This window comes from Lygodium microphyllum, chromosome 20, assembly GCF_053477565.2.
Source record: "Lygodium microphyllum isolate KBCC chromosome 20, Lygodium_microphyllum_v1.1.10, whole genome shotgun sequence".
NCBI classification, from domain to species: Eukaryota; Viridiplantae; Streptophyta; class Polypodiopsida; order Schizaeales; family Lygodiaceae; genus Lygodium; species Lygodium microphyllum.
Window position 1 is genome coordinate 10753380 of NC_141154.1, and position 21425 is coordinate 10774804.

Below are 21425 nucleotides of genomic sequence, written 5' to 3' on the forward strand. Positions count from 1 at the left end.
ACAATGGAAACACTACTTAATGGGTTCTGAGTTTATGATTAAGACTGATCAACAAAGTATTAGACATTTACTTAGCCAACCCCAAATATCTGACCGACATATCAAATGGGCAGCCTTCATTCAGAGTTTTCATCAGATTATCCAATATCAACCAGGTAAAGAAAATGTAGTGGCCGATGCATTAAGTAGAAGACCCACCATTCATAATATTTCTGTTATATCATTTGATTCTCTAACTCCTATGAAAGATACTTATCATCAGGACATTACTTTTCATGCTGATTGGAATAAATTAGTTGAAAATAACTGGATTCCTATTGATTCACTGTCTTATAATGATGGATTCATGTTTTATGAAAATAGATTATGTGTTACAATTCCATTTAGATCTTTTGTTTTGAATGAGATTCATTGTCCTCCATATCAAGGTCATAGAGGTATCATATCTACTTTACGTACATTAAACTGAAGATTTTTATTGGCCACATATGGACACTGATGTATCTAACTTTGTTTCGGAATGTTTGATTTGTCAAAGAGTTAAGAGACATCATGGTAAACAGTATGGATTACTTATGCCTTTATCTATTTTATCAAGACCATGGGAACAAATTTCTATGGATTTTATTACTGGTTTACCTAATACTAAAGCTAACCATGATATGATTTGGACTGTAGTAGATAGGTTTAGTAAACAAGCATATTTCATTCCATGTAAGAAAACTTTAACAGCATCTCACGCAGCACAATTGTTTTTGAAAACTGTTTTCACTAATTATGGATTACCAAAAGTTATTATTTCTGATCATGATTCTAGATTTTGTAACAACTTTTGGATTACTTTGTTTGCTAACCTAGGCACAAAAATTGATTTCTCATCTGCATTTCATCTTGAAACTAATGGACAAACAGAAGCCACTAGCAGTACTATTCTAGATCTTTTACGTGCTTACACTATTTCTAAACCACAGACATGGGACACACATTTGCATTTATTATAGTTTGCATATAACAATACACCACACACATCTACAAAGAAAGCACCGTTTGAAGTGATTTATGGTTATAGATTGTCTACACCTGTTGCATCTTTATCAAATAGAATTTAGAGTGGTACTGATGATATTGCTACTATGCACGCTATTATTTTTGATCAGGTTAAAGACATGATTACCAAAGCCCAGCAATTATATACCAAACAAGCCAATAAGAAAAGGCAAGCAATGAATTTCAAAGTTGATGACTATGTTTGGTTGAGAATAGAAAAACATAGATTACAAAGTGTAGATAAACACCCAGTTGTGAAATTAGCCCCTAGATTCTATGGACCATTTAAGATTATTCACAAAATTAATGACAATGCATTCAAGTTAGAATTACCACCTCACTGGAAAATTCACAACACATTTCACATTAGTTTATTATAACCCTTTAGAGACCAATTACCTGTATACCCTGTTTATGAAAAACCCACCTTTGTTAGAGGAAGAGACTGAAATACTTGAATCTGAAGCTATTATAGATACTGACTTTATGACCACTAGAATTGGCCGAAGATATTCTAGATATCTAGTAAAATTTAAGAACCATCCTATAGAGGAAGCCCGATGGATGCACGCTAGAGACTTAAATGCTTTCCCCACTCTGTTAGCTCCACATTGAGCTAATAGCAATTGAGGTCAATTGCTATCCCACCCCGGGGGTATGATGCCAGGAGGCATATTTCACGGTGGATTCCGTGCCACGATGGATTCCGTAAACTTTGTTGACCGGGACTCATACACAAAGTGGATTCTTTGTGCGAGAAGTTGATGGGGACGCCTATCCTTTTCGGGCGTTCCATTAATTTATTGTGTACATGGGTGATTCCATAGCGGGTGATTCCGCAAAATACATATTAAATTAATAAACATTTATGAGTTTAGAGTGCACACTCGTAATAAATTAAGGTTAGGATTGATTTCTAACCAGTTGATTCATTTATGTAGCTGAAGATTGCTAGGTATTCACTTTTGTCGGTTTAATTGTATTATTTTACTAACGATTGTGAATGCTTCAGTTGATGTGTAAAGATAGCAGCAGTGGCGAAGGAAAGCATTGGAGGATAGCGAGTATTCGAGTTATCACTTATATTTTGATGGGCGCATACCTTAGGCATGGCACCTATATTTTGTCGCGCCTATTTATTGAGGCGTTGGATATTTGTTTATTATTTTGTATGCGCATGGGCACACGATTATGATATTTGTATTTGAACATTGTATTGGGTATGCCTGACTCTTTGGGCGCCGCCCATTAGCTTTATTTCTATTTTGTGCTAAAGCAAACTCAAAAGTCAAAAGCGTGCTATTTTGTAATTTGGGCTATTATTTGAGCTTGAAGATTATTAATACAAAAAAATACATGCTTTGTGGAGCGCTCACACAAGGCATGGGGGGAGATTGCACCCAATTGGTCTCTTATTCATGTCGTGCATGCTTTTTACCTTGAGTTTTGTGCAAAAAGTAGAGTTATTCTGTTCTTGGGGACTTTCCGGCATTCACTACGCGAGCATACAGCATCTGATCTGCGCACCACAATGACAATGCATTCAAGTTAGAACTACCACCTCACTGGAAAATTCACAACACCTTTCACATTAGTTTATTACGACCCTTTAGAGGCCAATTACCTGTACACCCTGTTTATGAAAACCCACCTTTGTTAGATAAAGATACTGAAATACTTGAACCTGAAGCTATCATAGATACTGACTTTATGACCACTAGAACTGGCCGTAGATATTCTAGATACTTGGTCAAGTTTAAAAACCATCCTATTGAAGAGGCCCAATGGATGCACGCTAGAGACTTAAATGCTTTCTCCACTCTGTTAGCTCCACATTGAGCTAATAGCAATTGAGGACAATTGCTATCCCACTCCAGGGATATGATGCCAGGAGGCATATTCCACAATGGATTCCGTGAGGTTTTACGGTGGATTTCGTAAACTTTGTTGACCGGGGCTCATACACAAAGTGGATTCTTTGTGCGAGAAGTTGATGGGGATGCCTATCCTTTTTGGGTGTTTCATTAATTTAGTGTGTATATGGGTGATTCCATAGCGGGTGATTCTGCAAAATACATATTAAATTAATAAATGTTTATGAGTTTAAAGTGCACACTCGTGATAAAGTAAGGTTAGGATTGATTTCTAACCAGTTGATTTATTTATGTAGCTGAAGACTGCTAGGTATTCACTTTTGTCGGTTTAATTGTATTATTTTACTAACGATTGTGAATGCTTCAGTTGATGTGTAGAGATAGCAGCAGTGGCGGAGGAAAGCATTGGAGGATAGCGAGTATTCGAGTTATCACTTATATTTTGATGGGCGCATACCTTAGGCATGGCGCCTATATTTTGTCACGCCTATTTATTAAGGCGTTGGATATTTATTTATTATTTTGTATGCGCATGGGCGCACGATTATGATATTTGTATTTGGACATTGTATTGGGTATGCCTGACTCTTTGGGCGTCCGCCCATTAGCTTTATTTCTATTTTGTGCTAAAGCAAACTCAAAAGCCAAAAGCGTGCTATTTTGTAATTTGGGCTATTATTTGAGCTTGAAGATGATTAATACATAAAAAATACATGCTTTGTGGAGCGCTCACACAAGGCATGGGGGAGATTGCACCCAATTGGTCTCTTGTTCATGTCGTGCATGCTTTCTACCTTGAGTTTTGTGCAAAATGTAGAGTTTTTTTGTTCTTGGGGACCTTCCGGCATTCACTACACGAGTATACATCATCCGATCTGTGCACCAAGATGCTAGTCTAGAAGCACATTTGTACTCAAGTTGAGATAGGGTAGAGGTTTACAATTAAACATGTAGGAGATCCATTTGATGCTTTTCTTTATTAGCAGGTTATTGGATCTCCATTGTATTTGTATAAGATATGGACATGTATTCGATTTGGTGTCTCAAGGCAATTGACTCATAAATAGCCTAAGAAGAAAGTCCTTACCTGATTAAATTGAAGCCATGTTCTTTTTAAAAGAGATAGTCTTACCTCCTTAGCTCACAGGAAATGGCATAAATTTCAAGGAAGGGGAGTACTACTCTCTTTGATAGGAACCCGCTTGCAAGAATATGAAAACTCCTAGGAAATTTGAAGGAAGAGAAGTCTTAATCAATAGACTAATGGACAAGAGCTTGGACCAATAGTCAAAAACACACTTTTTAATACCAATGATGATGATGCTCTTCATGCATGGGATGAAGACTTGGTTGAAAACATCTGCTACTCTAGTCAAACCAATGCTCTAATACCAATATTTAGATCTCTTACCATAGCTTAGAACATGAATATATAAAATTTAGTAGAAATTAGAAGAAAGAATGAAGCATACAAAATGCAAAATGCAAGAGAGAGTGCATACATAAGATTAGGTACAATCTCCCCTTTGATTGAGAGAGCTCTCCTCAATGAATGTATGAAGTAATTTGATCGATCTTTTGCCCAAAAGTAGCCCTCTTTACAAATCTACAACAAGCTATTTGCTTGTTTAATCACAATGAGGTTGTTGATCGTTTCTGGGGGAGGGGGGGTATCAAATAGATAATCTAACGTTAAGCCTAAATACTGGTCTAATCCTAATAGTGTTACAGCTCATAAATAATAGACATGAATAAAATAGACAACACAGCAAAAATAAATGCATCAATCTATATGCATCTAATAAATAGAGCTCATAAAACCAATAAACAAATATAAAATACTTCAAATTTGATATAATACTCAGCCTAGCTTTGCAAATGTATCCTCGTCTGTCTCTACACATGAATGGAGTCTTAGATTAAATAAATAAAGTCAATGTGTGAATTAGTATGAATAAATCATTTTTCAAAGTACAAAAAATATAAATGATTAAGCATTGGTTATTGCTAGAAAAAAGAGGTTAGAGGATAAAGCACGCTTCACTAATAAAAAGAGTGATGTGATGATGACTCTTTACACATACAAATGCTAACATTGGACAATGTGTATATTATATAATCACCAATGGAAATCGCTCGTGTACACATGAGTAATCTCATGCTTAAAAATGATAGACATATTAGTCAAATTTTCACTTAGCAGAGAGCCTTTTTTCCCTTTAGAACATACCTTGGTGCATAGACGAGAACCCTCTAGCTAATAAATATCTCATATGGGCTACCTCACATTAGCTAGTAAATACCTCTTAGCAACATAGGTTCACACAAAAGTCTTACTATGGGCTTCAATGACACATATATTTCTATTACAAGGCAAGACATGTATTTGCTTTGAGCAATTATTAAGATTTCATCCAATTGCATAAGCTATCTCTACCACTTGCATAGCCATAACAATACTTCTTCATAAATAATGCTTATATATTCTCTTAAATGTGCATGCATGTGCACACATACATGTGTATACATGTGCACATATATACATGCCTCTATCAAACATATAAAGAATCTTTTATACGCACACATTCTTTTATTCTAAGTAGCAAGGTTTCTTTGAGACTATGATTTTAGAGGCCTTGGTCATCTATGTATGCTCAAGTCACCCTTAACATCATATGATTGGTAATATCACACTGTATAACCTAATATAGTATGGAAATGTGAATTATTAGAATAGGATGGCAATAAAGCTAGATCTATTCCTTTTCTATTCTAACATCTAGGGTGAGCTATATGTAATTAATATGGGTTCAAATGGTCAAGGTATGGAACCTCTCAATCATCAATAATGACAATTCATTTTTTTATATTTTTTGTCATCAATCAATGTGGTTGTTTCTATGTTGAAATAAAACACGTAATAAATTATTTTCTTCAAATGTTGTATGGGTTAGGGGATATTTTCTTCATACGAGAGAGAGAGAGAGAGAGAGAGAGAGAGAGAGAGAGAGAGAGAGAGAGAGAGAGAGAGAGAGAGAGAGAGAGAGAGAGAGAGAGAGAGAGAGAGAGAGAGAGAGAGGAATGTTTAATAAGGGGTTTCTTACCACTTACACTTCTTGATTAGAAAATTATGAAACACGAACTAATGAAAAATTGGTCTTAGAATTGTCACTTTTCATATAAGAAAGCAAAGCAATGAAATATTCTTTTGTGACGTAACTAATGCCTTGCAAGGATAAGCAAATAGGTTGGCATGTGCATAGGATCATCTCATTATTGTACATTCAGTATTTTATACATTCAATGAATACAATTTTGGAAATATATTCATATGATTAATTGTTATAGCAATAGAAAAATAGTTTGATAGAAGGAAAAAGCCACCTCCTACATTAAATAGTAAGAGCCTCATCTTCTTGGGTGCAAATGGATTTAGCCACGTGGTAATTTCAGCATGGAGGGTAATGGTTATGGATTGGCAAATTAATAAGTATTCATGGCAAACCCAAATGTGCAATTAATTGGTCATCTTTGATGGAGATATCATGGACTTTGTTTTGGCAAGCCCCTTTCTTTCCATTACCAACTACCTATATGAGTGCACACATTTTCAATGGTTGTAATAAAAAATTTCCATGTAAGGGCTATGGAAATCCTATAAGAGCCTATATGTACTTACTAGTGTGGCGATGTGCTAATGCAGTTTGACCCAATGTCCAAACCCCACTAGGAGCTAGTAATGAAACATGGCTCTATCTAGCATCCTACACAAACATGTTTCATGAGAAATTTCCACACTTGCTACAACATTGACATCTTCACATGTTTTAATGTGTGTGAAGGGAAACGGGTCAAGCTAGTTAAGTCATTAGTAAATGTATTAGAAATTGCATACCATGAGACATTGAAAAAACACATAGCATTATTTTTTCTTTATTATACTAAAGTTGACATTTCATGGTTGGAGACTCTTAGCCTTATTCACTAGAAATGTAGTAGAGTACATGTATCTAAAGTTGCTAAGAACAAGTTGAAAATCATGGAGAATTTACACATGAGTTTGAGGATTGAAATTCAATCTCCACCATTGAGGACAAATTTCTTGTTATTGCATCTTGTTCTTGATTTCCAATAGCGTTGCGACAACATGGGATATACTACCAGACAAGGGTTAGGCTTTTTAGAACGAAAGCCTCCTTTGTCTAGCTATAAGCTTTCTCTTTTACCACCTAATACATACTTTAATGTTTCCCAAAAAAGATAGAAAGTATTGCAAACTTTTTCTTTCTTTTACACTATGATACATGCTTAAACATTTTCAATCTAATATGTACTTAAACTTTCCCGAAAAAGAGTCATTGGTTTGTTAATGCAGAGAAGAAACAATAGCGAATGAGATCGCAAAAAGCAAATGTTATATGAGGGATCTCATGTGAAGATGCTCTTAATAGGTGAGAGAGAACCAAGTTCCAACGTAGCAAGTAGGTTGGATTATGGACATGCATGTGACTAAAGGATTTGCTAAGTGCTTGCATATAAACCTGCTGGGCATAGGCAAGATGCGGGAAAGGCCACCTAGAGGATGATGGCTAACTACCCAAGTTGCCCCCTCCTCCTCCTTCTTCTTCATCTCTCTCTCGTGCATCTCCTTTGTGGTCGTACTGTTGCCTCTTCTTCTTCCTCGGCCTCGCCCTCTTCTTCTTCTTCCGCTGCTGCATCCGCATCGTCGTCCCATTCCTCATCATGCAGGCCCCCCCTCGTGGTGTTTGGAGCGTCCATGGTGGACGTCGGAGAGAACGCCGAGGCCATGCCCTTGCGCTCCATCGCCGAGTTCCCGCCCTACGGCCTCGATTACTTCCGCAAACCTGCAGCTCGTTACAGTAATGGCCGCCTCATCATCGACTTCATCTGTGAGTCATCGCCTCCTCCCAGCTACTGCTGCGCCTGCCGTAAGATTCTGAAAATCGATCAGTAATTTCTGCAGTCCTTCTTCAACCGCTACGCGAGTCCTTCTCACAGGGAATGTCATGATCGTTGGAACGGACATTGTCTTCACGAATTGTGCAGCCTGTTGAATACTTGCACAGTCCTTATCCGCCATTTTCTTCATGAAGTTTCATGTCTGCTGCATTCTCGCACAGTCCTTATTATATAGGTTGACCTAGCATGCATGGTGAGGCATTTTTGCACCCCTTCTGCAGTTTTACCATGGGACATTCTGGCTCCTGTCAATCACTTTAATACATACAATTAATAATCACGATCTGCCACAAGGATCGCATGTTAAGAAGCCTTGTTCCTGCCTCGCACCGGTACCATCCGTGCTCAACAGTTGTCAAATCTGGCATTGTTAGTGACCCTGGAGGGATTGTGAAACCGATCATAAGGGCTAATTAGTTGTGAACAACAGCACTTTACAGAGCAGCCGATAAAGCATTTGCGTCTGTTAAGGAAAAGGCAGGTTAAATTCCCAGGGATGAAGTTGTGGATTTGTGGCATTCAGAGCAGCATCTGACATGGTATTTGTGTGAGAAGCTGGTTCAATTTCCAGGGATGAACTGGTGGATCTGTGGCATTTACAGCACAGCTGATACGGCGTATGTGTGTGTTACATGAGAAGCCAGGTCCGATTTCCAGGGGTGAACTGGTAAATTTGTGGCTCTACCCATATCGGGCGATATGACTTCCAAATAAACTGTCAGAAACTGTCTTACAATTATCCTTTCTGAAAGAGAGAGAAGCAAACCATGCTTGCCCAAACAAGTCTTTAACTTTCTGGATTTTTTTTTTGCAAGTAAAATGTGGCTGATTATATTACTCAAAAAAACTGATTACAATGGAGTGCTCATGCTCAACAGACTAGCTGGAGCTGATGCAAAGTTACAAGTACATCATGTATACAAGACTCTCAAGGCAGTCGGGGGGCAAGAAGCCATGGAGGGGAGGGGGGTATATCGCCATCTGGGGCTACTTGCCTGCATCCCGAAAAATAGGTCCTGGCCGTCCCAAGTGCGCATTAAATGACAACAGAGCTCTTGACGAGCCCTGGACTCGCCCTACATCTGTTAGCCACGGAGGGAGTGGATGATGGAGGTCCATAGCTTTGCTAAGGTCGCTTGTCCTGAAAGTCTCTCTCTGTCGAAAGCCTCCTGACACCGCGCCTTCCAGATATGCCATCTAGTAAGACTCTCTATGATCTCCCATACCTTAGAGCGCTCTGCTGTGGGCTCTAGTACTTGGCGGATGGGTAGAGCCTTCAAACTGACCACTGCGCATGACCCTGCCTCAATAATGAATATCGTGTCTTGCATCTCGGCCTCATACAGAAGGTGACGGCCTTGGCTGATTGCCTGCCAACAGAAAGCTCCCCATGAGATACATCCAAGGCTGGGTGCTATATGGCGAAGGATGCGGTATGCTCCTTTCCATACGAACTGTGTCTCCTTACATAACCAAAGGCAATGCTTCAGGGTTTCCAGAGGTTGATGTGTGCAGCATTTACGATCTTCCTCCTTTTGCATGTGGGCAAGCCAACTTTCCACCGCCAAGCCTCCATGTGCCACCAGCCATAAGAAATACGTTACCCTCCTCGGCCTCCAGCTATCCCATATTCGGTGCCAGAAGGTCCGTCGGAAAGGCTCCGTAATGTTGTGCTCCGCCCAGTCTTTGCTATGTGATGGCGCCCAATCCATATCCTTCTGCATCAGTACATGTCTGCCAATCCTGGCAGTGTACTCTAGGAACCTCGTTGGCTTCTTAGCGATTGCAGTGGTGGCTGGCCATAGCCACTCTTTTGGATCTCACTTTATCTCATCAAGTGGCCTGTCCTCCCAGGTCCAGAGGTGCCACTTCCTAAGCTTCACCTAGAAGACAAAAGAGTCGAGCCGCCATGTCTTCCCCTGAAGGCCAATCACTCGGATCCTTCTCCATGAAAGGACAGCTATCCCCTCATCTTGCTGCCTCTGCCAAGGGCCAGACACCCCCTATCTTGTATGGTGAAGAAGGTCCCAAGTGGAGCGCCGCCCACTTTACCTGCTGCCACCTGTAGTTAGGGGGATGCCTGCTGGTGAAAACCTAGCGGCCCATAACTCCTCGAGTTCTATCGGCTCTCGTATCGGGGGAACAAGCCACTCCCGAGGTATTGCTGCATCTATCTCCCTTCTCCTTAACTCCACTCCTTTCTGGCAACCTGAAACTTGCTGGAGTACCTCCTTGTCTGCCATCCTATACATCTCCCGCCATGTCCCGGTGGTACGAGCCGGGCCGGCCTCCCAACCAGCCCACTGGATGTGGGGGCACTTGCCAATCTGTGCTTCTTTGCGGTCTTTAACTTGGGGGTTCCAAATCATCGGTTGACGGTCTATCTCCTCTTAGCAACTTGGGGGGTTATGGATTAGGGCCTTGCAGGCCCTGCCACGCACGGAGCAAGTTGCGCAGGAAAGGAGATTTGGGGGGGGTGGGGGGGTGATCTGGGTTGACGTGAAGATCCATCTCAGGGACGGCCTCCACTCACTGCCAAGCCTCGGTCTACACTCCTGGAGACCCTCCTGCAATAAGACCTTCTAGGTTTGCCCGCCTGGTGTGAGGCCTCAGACAACTAGCTTGCCTAAGAGGGCCATACTCTGATACTCTGGGTGTATGTTCCCAAGCCCTTCCTCTGACCGATGCCGTATGATGGTCACCCACACCACCTTGCCCTTGGAATCCTTGGAGCTGTCAGACCTAGACCAAAGGAAGTTCCGCACTAGGTGGCGAAGCTGCACTACACAGGATGAGGAGAAGCACTAACACGAGGCAATGTACTAGGCCGTCACTAGGAGGACTTGGTTAACCACCGGGGCTCAGCCAGCTAGTGAGAGGCGAGCCGTGCTCTAGTAGGTCAGCTTCCTCCTAATGGAATCAAGGACAGGAAGAAAGTGTTGGGCAGGAGTGATGTTGAGTTTCACCTGGAACCCTAGGTAGCGGATGGTCTACCCTTTGCTCACCCATCTAAATCCCAGGTGGACGCCCCACTTCGTGCTAGAGTCCAAGTCCGTGAGGAAACCAACCAACTGTCGCCAGTTGATTTTCGCTCCTACTGCAGGAGCAGAACATCTCAAGAGCCAGCCTCACTCTCCCCAACATTAATTTATCGTTCTCTATGTAGAGCACTGTATCATTTGCATACTCTTGAGTCTAATAACTCAGTCTCCTCTCTCACTGGAAGTCGAAGGCCGCGTAATCCACTCGCATGTGACCTGCGGAAGTGAGACATCGCCTCTGCAAAGAGTAGGAATAAGTATGCCCCTAGGGGGCAGCTCTGTCGGATTGATCTCTCTAGCTGCCTACCACCTACGAGAACCTTGTTGGTGGTTGATCTGTAAAGTGCGGAGACCCCGCGAATCCAAACCTGGGGGAAACCCAACCTCACCATGGTGCCCTCTAGGAAATCCCAATCCACCCTGTCATAAGCTTTCTCGAAATCCAAGAGTAGTACGACCAGTCTCTGCCCACTGTGCTAAGCCCACTCTGTCGCCTCAAAGAAGGTAAATACATTGTCTAGGATGCTCCTATCCTGGACAAAGCCTATCTGTGTGTCGTGGATGATGTCTGGAAGCACGGGGCGTAGTCACCTACCAATCATCTTTGCCAGTGCCTTATAGGCCAGTGACAATAAGGTGACCGGTCTCCATTGGGAAAGCTCCAACCGGTCTCCCCCTTTGGGAAGAAGACTGATAAGGCTTGCCGAAAGACTCCCTGGCATTTGTCTTGAAGTGAAAATCTCTTGAAAGGCCATTAGTAGAGGGTCCTTCACTACTTCCCATTAGGTTGTGAAGAAGGCTTTAGAGAGGCCATCCCCTCTCGGGCATTTCTACCCATTCTGTGTATGGAAAGTCTCCTCTAGTTCCTTCTGTGTGAAGGGGGCTAAGAGGGAGCGTCCCATCTCCTCTGTGACGAGGGATGGGATGTGATCCCAGACCTGCTGTCTACAATGCTGTCCCCTAGTTGAGGTTGTCTCCTGCTAGAAGAGGCGCCTGTAGTAGTCAGTGGCAATCTCAATCACCTCGTCTGGGCTAGAACGAGTTCTCCCATACTGATCCCGAAGGTTGCGTATCTGCTCTCCTGCGGTGTGAGGCTGGTGCTTCTAGAAGAACTCCTTGCACATTGTGTCCCCCTTCCGTGCCCAGAAGGCTGTTGAGGTGTGGAAAGAGAACTCCGAGCGCCTATCCTCAAGGCCAGCAATGGCTGCTCGTGCTTGCACCTCCTGTGCGTGGAGGGTGGGATCTCTTGGTGCCTCTTGTAATAATCTTTGCGTGGCTGCAAGGTCCCGCTAGAGTGCTCTCTCCTCCTCCCAGCTCTGCTACCTAGCGTGTATGGCTGTCTCTTGGAAGATTCTGCTTGACTCGGCTAGGACCTCTGCAACCTCCTATGCGATCCGGTCCCTCCTACCCCACTCCTTGGTCCAAATCTGCTCTATGTCTTGTCACCTTCTCCCTCCTATAGATTGAGTCGGGGATCCGGTAGGATTGTGTATCTAGGGTAGTGGGGGATCAAGAGTCAGGATAAGCAGGCAATGATCGGACAACGTGGTGCCCGCCAATTGCTCAATCTGGCCTCCACGAGAGCCTCCCCACTCTCCCACATAAAACCTGTCCAACCGCTTTAGTAGGACTCCATCTAGCCGCTTGTATCCCCAAGAGAAGTCCAACAACCTTTCCCTCCTGTGGAAGGCAGGGTCTCTCCAGGCATCACTTGCTCCTACTACCAGTAGAAAGACCTTCCATGCTTCCTACTCCTCCCTAGCCATGCCCTAGTAGTTTCTGCCTCTCCCCTGTTGGTCCTCCAAAGCCTCCAGGTTGTTGAAGTCTCCTCCAGCGATCCAAGAGTCCACCTTTGGGAGTCCATCCACAATCTCCACCCAGAACCTGCTGCGTGCCCTAACCTCCGTAGGGGCATAGACATTGAGAACTCCAAGGCACGAGTCCCCAATATCCAATTTGATCCATAGAACTCTCCCTGGCACCATCATCCCGTGGTCTTGTACATAGGCGGTGAGACTTGGGCCAATGGAGGTGTATACGCCTCCATTCCTGCCGTGGGCACCTATGGTGTGCTCCCAGTAAGTGTGCGAGCTGCCTGGGAGTACCTTCCCTACTTGCTAGGCCTGGGTGGGAGTGAGCTTGTGCTCCTGTAGAAGTAAGATGTCGATCTGTTTGGCAAGGGCAGGCTGTAGCTCTTGCCGAACAATCAACTTCTTGGAACCACGTGCCCCACTATAGTGGAGACTATTCACATTCCATGATGCAAGGTGTAAGCTCATGGGAAAACCTGTGACTGACCGAATAGGCATTTGTTCGGTGTGGAGGTTGCTGATGAGGAGGAAAAACTATGGGGCATACAGGTATGCTTTGTCGCCGGTCTAGACGGTGAACTCCAATCCCCCATGGTGGCCCTTGGCCGGACCATAGGGGTGATAGATGCTCCAGATGGAACTATCAATGCATTTATCAGCCATGCAGAGAGTTGTGACTTTGTACACTGGTAGAAACGGGCCGCTTGTGCTAGGGGCCACTCGATCACATCCCACGGATCTCTCCACCGTGGGGGGCTTGAAAGATAATGCTCAAGCGTGGGACCTTGGCACCAACCCACCAATTAATGTCCATCATGTAACCAGGCCATTGCTGTGCAAACAGTGCTAGTTCTTCTTCTCCCATCCACTGGGAGGTGTGGTCCGCCACTTGACTCTTCAGCTCCTCCTCTATCTGTGTCGTCATCTAATCCTCTGAGTGAGAGGATTGAAAGAAAAAAGCGTAGTTTGGTCCATCCGGTGGTGCTAGGAGATGGACCTTGCTCCTTCTTGACTTTTGAACCACGAATATCCCCACCTCAAGAGGTAGTGGGAACTCTTCGCGCTCCGCAACTCTCAGGTAGGACCATGGGCCATTGCAGAAGAACTCCTGTGGCAATAGCTGTGCCTGTCTTGGGAAAGTGTGACGGGCGGCAAGGGCAGATGAGGTGGTGGCTGTGTGGGAGGGGGAGCACTGTTGGTGCGAGGAGGATGTAGGTGTGTGTGGCTCATCACCACTTGTGGGAGGAGGGAGGGTGGGTCTGGGGGGGATCACCTGAACTGGGTGCGGATCAGGGGGGTGCTCGGCAGGGGAGGTGCCAGGGAGGGGAAGAGGGGGGTTGGGGGATGGAGGGATGGTTGGAGGTATGTGGCGGGTGTGGAGGGGTGGGTGGCCCTCGAGGGGGGGGGGGGGCTGTGAGCCAGGGTCAATGGGGGGGCCATGGGAAACAGGGAGGGAGGGGTGTGGGGGCTGTGGGAACTTAGGTGAGGTGGTTTGTGGTGTAGGTGATGGATGTGGGGGACTGCGGTCCTACCGGGTGGGGCGGGTAAGGGGGGTTTTGCGGAGTGCTTTGCCGAGGGCGTGCCACTCGCCCTCTTGCTCCCTGCTGTCGAGGCTAGGTCTGAGGAGTTGGCTGTGGCCCCCCCTGCCGTCTCCCTCTCTCTGTCGTCTCTGGACCCATGTGAAGCCGTTAGTGTCCACCTGTGGGCCTGTTGCTCGGAGCCACCTTGGCCCCGAAACTCGTACAATCTGTTGCTTGATGTCCACTTGATGTCCAAAGTCGTGGCAGCGCAGGCACTGCCCTGGTTGCCCAGTCACAATGACCTGTTGCCTATAGGAGTGACCTCCAGTCTCAATCTCCAAGAACTTTGGTATGCTTTTTGTGTCTTTCACGGCCACTCGTACCTTTGGGACTCCTGCAGCTGTCACTGCATTCACGAAGGAAGCAGGGAGAACTGTGCCAAAAAGCCGTCCAAAGTCCTCCACTAAGTGGCGGTACTCTACCGCCAATCTGGGGAAAAGTAGGGTGACTGGGTGTCTGAGAAAACTGTTGTGGAGTGCAAATGACTCCACTGTGAAGCCGTTATACCAGGGAACCATGTAGATGACCCCCTTCGTGGAGGCATAGGGCGAGCTCTCCACTAACTCATGGGCTGTGTCTGCAGAGGGGAGTCGAACCATGAAGATCCCTCGGCCCATGAGAACTGCCTCCAAGATCTGCTTGTACCAATGCGCAGCGTGGAGTGGAGCCAATCCCGCAGCTGGGCCCTCGATGGGGAGTGTCCAAGGACTTGACCAAAGATCGCTGTTTCTTTTAGCTCCAACTCTGTGACCCGGACGGCCAAGAGCTGTTCCTCAGAGAGGATGATGCGCAAGGTGTTTGACTGGGGGGCACTCGTAGAATGCATCGACGTCTGACCAGAGGTTTCCATTGCGTGTCCCTGCTGAGGACCTACCACTCGCGTTGCTGCACTGTCGGAGGAGGGGGGGGATGTTGCTGCAGAGGAAGGGAGCAACTGGAGAGGAGGAGGGCCGATGGCGGGGGGGGGGATACTTGGTTTACACGTGGGGGTGGTGTTGGACACCGCTGTAGACTAGCTTGCAGCGAGGCGAGCGAGTGTGTTAGGCCTATTGTACAGAGCCGTGGGCCACAGTACGGGTGGAGGCGGGGGGGAAGGCGGTGGAGGCCGGGGGGGGGGGGGGTTTTCAGGGCGGAGGGGCGGGGAACCAGATCCTCAAGCAGGAGGACACGGTGCGGGTTCAAGCGGGGGGGGGGGGGAGGTTTCCAGGTGGGGGCAATGCGTGCAGGGGGGGAGAAAGCGTGGTGTCGAGCGGGAGTGGCCCGGGGGGGGGGGGGGGGGGTTCGCACTGGGGGGAGATGGGGGAGAGGCAGCACAGAAGGCAGGGGGGTTGGCGGGGAACTAGCGGCGCACACCATGGGACAGCGGGGGGCACACCGGTGATGTCGGGGGCAAGAGTGCAACGGTGCATTGGTAGGAGCTCTCGTTACTTTCTGGATTGTATAAGTACTTGAGAATTAATTGAATGGCTTCTTCTTCTTCTTATGTGTGCAAATTCGAGAGCCTCAGCTTGTTGCTTATCTTCTAGTATAACTGCAGCACAGGGATTGGGCTATGGCTTGCTGGACCCTTTTCTCAAGACAGTGGGGGGGAATTTCGCCCATGGGGTCAGTTTCGCATCCTCTGGATCCACCGCGCGAAACACGACAGTCTCAGGCAATGGCACAGACAGCAGTGGGCTGTTCTCCCTCTCCGTGCAGGTGGATCAGTACAAAAGGTTCAAGGCTGCAGCCCTCCGGGCACAAGCCAAGAGTAAAGGTGAGGATCCTGATTGTTTTAGCTCCTTTTCCCTGCATTGCCTGTGTTGACAATGGCTGACCTAGTTAGAGAACTTCCAATACAAGACATCCTGCAGGCCTTCATAACATATCAGGACCTAAATGCTGGATAAGTCCTGTTAAAGCTTGACACATTAGGTGGAAAGCCTCCCTTTTCCTCATATCTTCTCTGGTTGGTTGCAGGATCTTTAAAGCACTTGCCCACTGCCAAGGGGCTCTCAGAGGCCATCCACTTCATTGAGACAGCTCACAATGATTACATCAGCACTGCATTCAGAACAGCGAATTTCGACCCCCTCTTGGAAGTGCTCACAACCATTTCTGCCATGGAGGCAGCCTTGCTGGTACGTTTGCGTGCTCCCTCTCGACTTAAAAGGCTCTCACTTTGCTTCAATTTCCAAGTCCAAGAGGGTTCTAATGTTCTACACAAAAAATAGCCATTCGGCAAAAAAACTTCTAACGTTCCAACAAATCAACCATCCATTCAAGCATCAAATGATCATCTATGAACGGACTGACTGTTGTGGCAAATTCTATCATGGATCAATGATAGATTATGTCTCTATCTAAGATTATACATATCAACGAGCCATAGCTTAGTTGGTTGATGTTGATACGCGAATTCTAAGTGGTATTCTGATCGATTCCTCCCTGCTGCTGCGATCTGCCTTGCATTAATTTAAAAAAAAAAAACTAGGATGACACATAAGAACATGAATAAAAGTTTCGAATGTTGTAGCAAATCATGTAGAAGCTTCCATTTAGCTTGAATTCAAAGTCTACGTGGGTTTTAATCTTCTTACAAAAAGATCGTTCTAATGTTATGGCAATATCATATTGTGCCTCAAGGGAAAAATGTTGTTGAAACTCAGATGATGCATAAGGGCATGAATAAAAGTGACCAAATGTTGTGGCAAATCATGTAGGAGCTCCATGAAGTTGGTGCCCACAACATAATTGTGATGAATGTGCTTCCACTGGGATGTGTTCCTGGCTTTCTAGGGTCAGTGACATCTCCCCAATTACTTCAATATGATGCAGATGGATGCCTTGCCCCCTACAATAACCTCATCAACCTTCACAACTCTCACCTTCAACAACTCGTTACCAAGTTGCGGCTGCAACTCTCATGGAAAAGTCTTGTACTCTTTGATGCAAATGCCATTTACTTGGATGCAATTCGAAACCCATCCAAATATGGTAAAATACACCACTCCTTTTCAAGCCCAAAGAATTACAACTTATCACTATAATCCACATTAGCTGCATTGGTTCTTTTAAGTCATTTATGTTGCACTAATGGTTTTCTAAATCATTTCACCTAGTCGTATTTCAAACATTAGCTCCTTTGTTTTATTTGTTTCACACACACACACATGCACGTATGCACGCACGCACATACACACATTTTCTCATTTTTCTCTTCTTGTTTTCTCTATGCTAATGTGCATGTGTGTGTGTGGGTGTATGCATGCACACATATATATGTGCGCATGTATGTGTATATGTATACGTAAGTATATGCTTGTTGAATCTGTGTGTCTACTTGTGTGGTCTTGTAAATTTGTACATATATATTTAATACATGTGTGTTTATTTGTGTGGTCTCATAAATATATGTCCTCTTTCTCCCTCTTATCGTTTTTATTGTTTCTCGTTTCTTTTTTCTTCTCATCTCTCTCATCTTTCTTCACCTCATGTGTGTATATGTATGTATGTATATATATGTGTATGTATGTATGTATACATTACACGTGTATATACATTATGTGTGTGTCTATATGTACACGTGTATATATATGTATATACATTGTGTGTGTGTGTGTGTTTGGGTGTGGATGTGCGTGTCTATGTATGTGTGTGTGTACATGTATGTAAGTGCATATTTTATAAGTTGGTACCCATTTACTCTCCTCTCTCTCTCTCTCTCTCCATTTTTTCTCTATCTCATATATACTTATGTGTATGTAAGCATGTATACATATATGCATACATGTGTGTATGTATTTGCACATATGTAGACACATATACATGTATATGTATGCATATATTATTTTTGTGTTTTTAGAGTCTATGCATATGTGTGGTTTTAAAGCATGTGTACATTGGATATACATGTTCAATCATTACAATTATTATCTCATTCCATATGTTCAATTTTTCAAAATTCAACTTTTTGAATAGTGTATATGCATTTGTGAATTGTTTTAGAATAGGACGCATTTCGTGTGTGTGTGTGTGTGTGTGTGTGTGTGTGTGTGTGTGTGTGTGACATATACAAATTTTCACATTTATGCATGGTTTTAGAGTATACTTGCATTGCATGAATATGTTATCCATTAAAAGTATTGTCTCATCTAACATGTTCAATTAAAAAAAACTATTTATATTGTAGGTGCATTTGTGAATCTTTTTACATTATGTAAGCATTTCATGAGAGAGAGAGAGAGAGAGAGAGAGAGAGAGAGAGAGAGAGAGCCACATACAATTTTCACATTTGTGTATGCTTTTAGAGTATGCATACATTGTATGAACATATTCAAACATTGGAATTATTATCTCATTCAAAATGTTCAATTTAAAAAAATCAACTCTTTTTTAGTATTGCATCTATTTTTTAGTATATATACATTTTATATGAGAGAGAGAGAGAGAGAGAGAGAGAGAGAGAGAGAGAGAGAGAGAGAGAGAGAGAGAGAGAGAGAGAGAGAGAGAGAGAGATTTTTAAAGACTCACATTTCCCCTTTATATGATTATATCTTATGTTCAATTTAAAAAGAGAGAGAGAGAGAATGTGTGAATATATTTGTGTTCAATTAAAAAAGAGCATATGCATATGTATGTGTGTGAGAGAGAGAGAGAGAGAGAGAGAGAGAGAGAGAGAGAGAGAGAGAGAGAGAGAATAAAGAAATAATCCTCACCCTTCAAGAAGAAGCTCTCTTTATTTCTTGACTGTCAAACTTCTCCTCCTTATGCCACATAGGGTTGGGAACCTTCTAGTTGCTTGGAGATCCCCAAGGCAAACCTCTAAATAATATAGAGTAAATGAATTGAATGCATTCTTATTTAATTTATTTTTGGTGATCACTATTTATAGATCTAATAAATTTACTCTTTCAGGTGTCAAATTTCCATTCAAAGCATGTTGTGGTGTTGGAGGAGGAAAATATAATGTAAGCCCTATCCCTTGTGGTAAAAGTGGAACAATAAATGGGACCAAGATGGAAGCTAAGAGGTGTGATGATCCTTCTAAGTATATTAGTTGGGATGGACTACATCCTGTGGAAACATTTTCTAAATTCATCGCTAATGGTGTTTTAAGTAGCCAATATCTTCAGCCCAATTTTGTATTTGCTGATTTTTGTATGCATAAATAGGTCTTGCTATTGACCAACCAATTTTCTTTATTAGGACTTGCTATCGACTTTTGTACTTAAAAGTGGGTCATTCAAGGCTTCAAGGTTAATTTTTTAATTGACTTTTTTCGTTTTTTGTTTGCTTTTCCAAGGCTTCAAGTAGAGAAAAAGTTTTATGTACTTTTCAATCTTGCAACTCAAAATGCAATTACTTAGCACATAGAGAAAACCTATCTTTAGGTTATATAGCCATTGGGGAGAAGGCTTATTAGACCATATTAGTAGAAAGTAATACCGGTTAGATTTTGAGAGCTTACACCAAGGACTTTTTAAAAAGGGATGATTAATACCCTTGATGATCAACTTGACTTTTCATCATTTCTCGAGGCATCCATCTCAATGGCCAAGTAGAGGAGAGCTACAATATAGGATCTTTTCATATCACTTTTTAAAAAAGGTGCATAATTATTATCTACATAAGGAAATGCTTGACCTAGGGTTTAGCACACACTCTTCCATTTAAGCTAGTTGGTTGCTAAACCACATTTGATCTAGAAAAATTTAGTAAAAAGTACATATGTTTTGCTACAAATGTAAATAAGTCTTTTCAAAAGGTTATGTTATCGTGATAAATTTTTGAGCTAAAGGCCCAATATCCATTAGTCAATAATTCATTCTCTATAGCTTAATCTATTATTTAAATCTTAAATAATATATTCAAAGGAAACATTTTTGACTTCAAAATACATTAGAAAGTTTTGAATTTGGACTTGTCTAGCTTGAGTTATAGAAATTGTAGTGATAGGGCATCAAATAGATCTTTACTATGATGGACAAAAGTGAAAAAAAAGGCCTAAGAGGATGTTATGTCAGGCTCTATATGGGCTCGCATCCACTACATATCTTGGTGATGTATCAAGATTATATTCACTAGTATCTTAGGTGATTGACATGAGGATACACCAGTGATTCTTTAGTTATATTATATCCACATAGTCCATCCTTGGTTATGACACATTCATTGTGCCATCTCTTCTTTCCTTAGCAAGTTCACACTTAGTGATTGCATATATATATGTTGTGATTTTTATATTTTTCTTTTATCATGTTATGGACTTAGTTCTTTTGTGTGAGAGAAGAATAAGATTTCAGCCCTATCTCTCTGTGTTTTCAAGTCTTTAGTTCTTTTGTGTGTGCACTTGGATTCTTCACCTCTCTTCCCTCTTATTTGTTTTCATGGTATCAAAGTCGTCCCATAGCTATACAAAGCTCAATTGAAGGCTAAGGTGAAGGCCTTGGAGCATGAAATCTAGTAAGCAAGCAATGGGTAAGAATCTTTTCTGTCTTAATCGATTTACCTTGGATTATAGCCATGGGAGGATCTTGAGGCTAATAGGGATGCAGTCTTTGATTGTAGTGAAACTTGACGAGCAAGAAGAAATGTGCATTCTTTGTAAACAACCCCTTTTAGGGCTTATTCATAGTGATTTTTGGTATCTAAGATCATTTCATTCTCCATTTTTGGACTTGCAAGTAGTCTTAATAGTAGTTTTGGATATAGTGTAGTTTTGACAGTGTTGACTACTTATAGGTACACAGGTCAAAGGTTTCAAATCTATAAGACTTTATACGTTTATTGGATTACAGATGTTGAGATGGCAAGCTTAATATGTGCATGTATTATTGATGGATTGTCTCACTAGATGGGTTTGCACGTCTATACTTAGCACATCGATGGTCATTATGATTCTCATATGGTCAGATTTATCACTTATTATAATTAGTTTGTTATATCTACTTACAACTAACATAGTTATAGTGCCAATTGATTAGTATAGTTAGTTATGTATTGCTTAACTTAATACATGACTTTTCTTATATTGTATCTTATCTATACTTTGTGTACATTGTATTGTGTGTGGAAGAAAAAGAAAAAACCAGTAAGAAAATGTTTTGGTAT

General features: G+C 42.8%; 1 protein-coding gene across 3 annotated transcripts; it reads left to right on the forward strand.

Annotated features, from left to right (window-relative positions):
- The first annotated feature begins 7410 nt into the window (after positions 1-7410).
- LOC148018682 (GDSL esterase/lipase At4g01130-like) lies at positions 7411-19519 on the forward strand. Of its 3 annotated transcripts, none has more exons than XM_087701374.1 (5): positions 7419-7831; positions 15871-16089; positions 16293-16453; positions 17151-17309; positions 19230-19519. In XM_087701374.1, exons 1-5 carry the CDS (start codon positions 7504-7506, stop codon positions 19284-19286), a joined length of 924 nt encoding a protein of 307 aa, XP_087557500.1. In that variant the 5' UTR covers positions 7419-7503; the 3' UTR covers positions 19287-19519. The 3 variants fall into 3 exon arrangements, with proteins under 3 accessions (XP_087557501.1, XP_087557500.1, XP_087557499.1); XM_087701373.1 differs by having other exon boundaries at positions 7422-7831; positions 17036-17309; XM_087701375.1 differs by lacking the exon at positions 17151-17309 and having other exon boundaries at positions 7411-7831.
- Positions 19520-21425: the final 1906 nt, after the last annotated feature.

Excerpts from the sequence above, each read along its gene's own strand:
- LOC148018682 (XM_087701373.1), top strand. The coding sequence starts at position 7,504 with ATGATGGCTAACTACCCAAGTTGCCCCCTCCTCCTCCTTCTTCTTCAT. Across the intron at positions 16,454-17,035 it reads CCATGGAGGCAGCCTTGCTG|GAGCTCCATGAAGTTGGTGC; the intron begins GTACGTTTGCGT and ends CAAATCATGTAG. Across the intron at positions 17,310-19,229 it reads TCGAAACCCATCCAAATATG|GTGTCAAATTTCCATTCAAA; the intron begins GTAAAATACACC and ends TTACTCTTTCAG.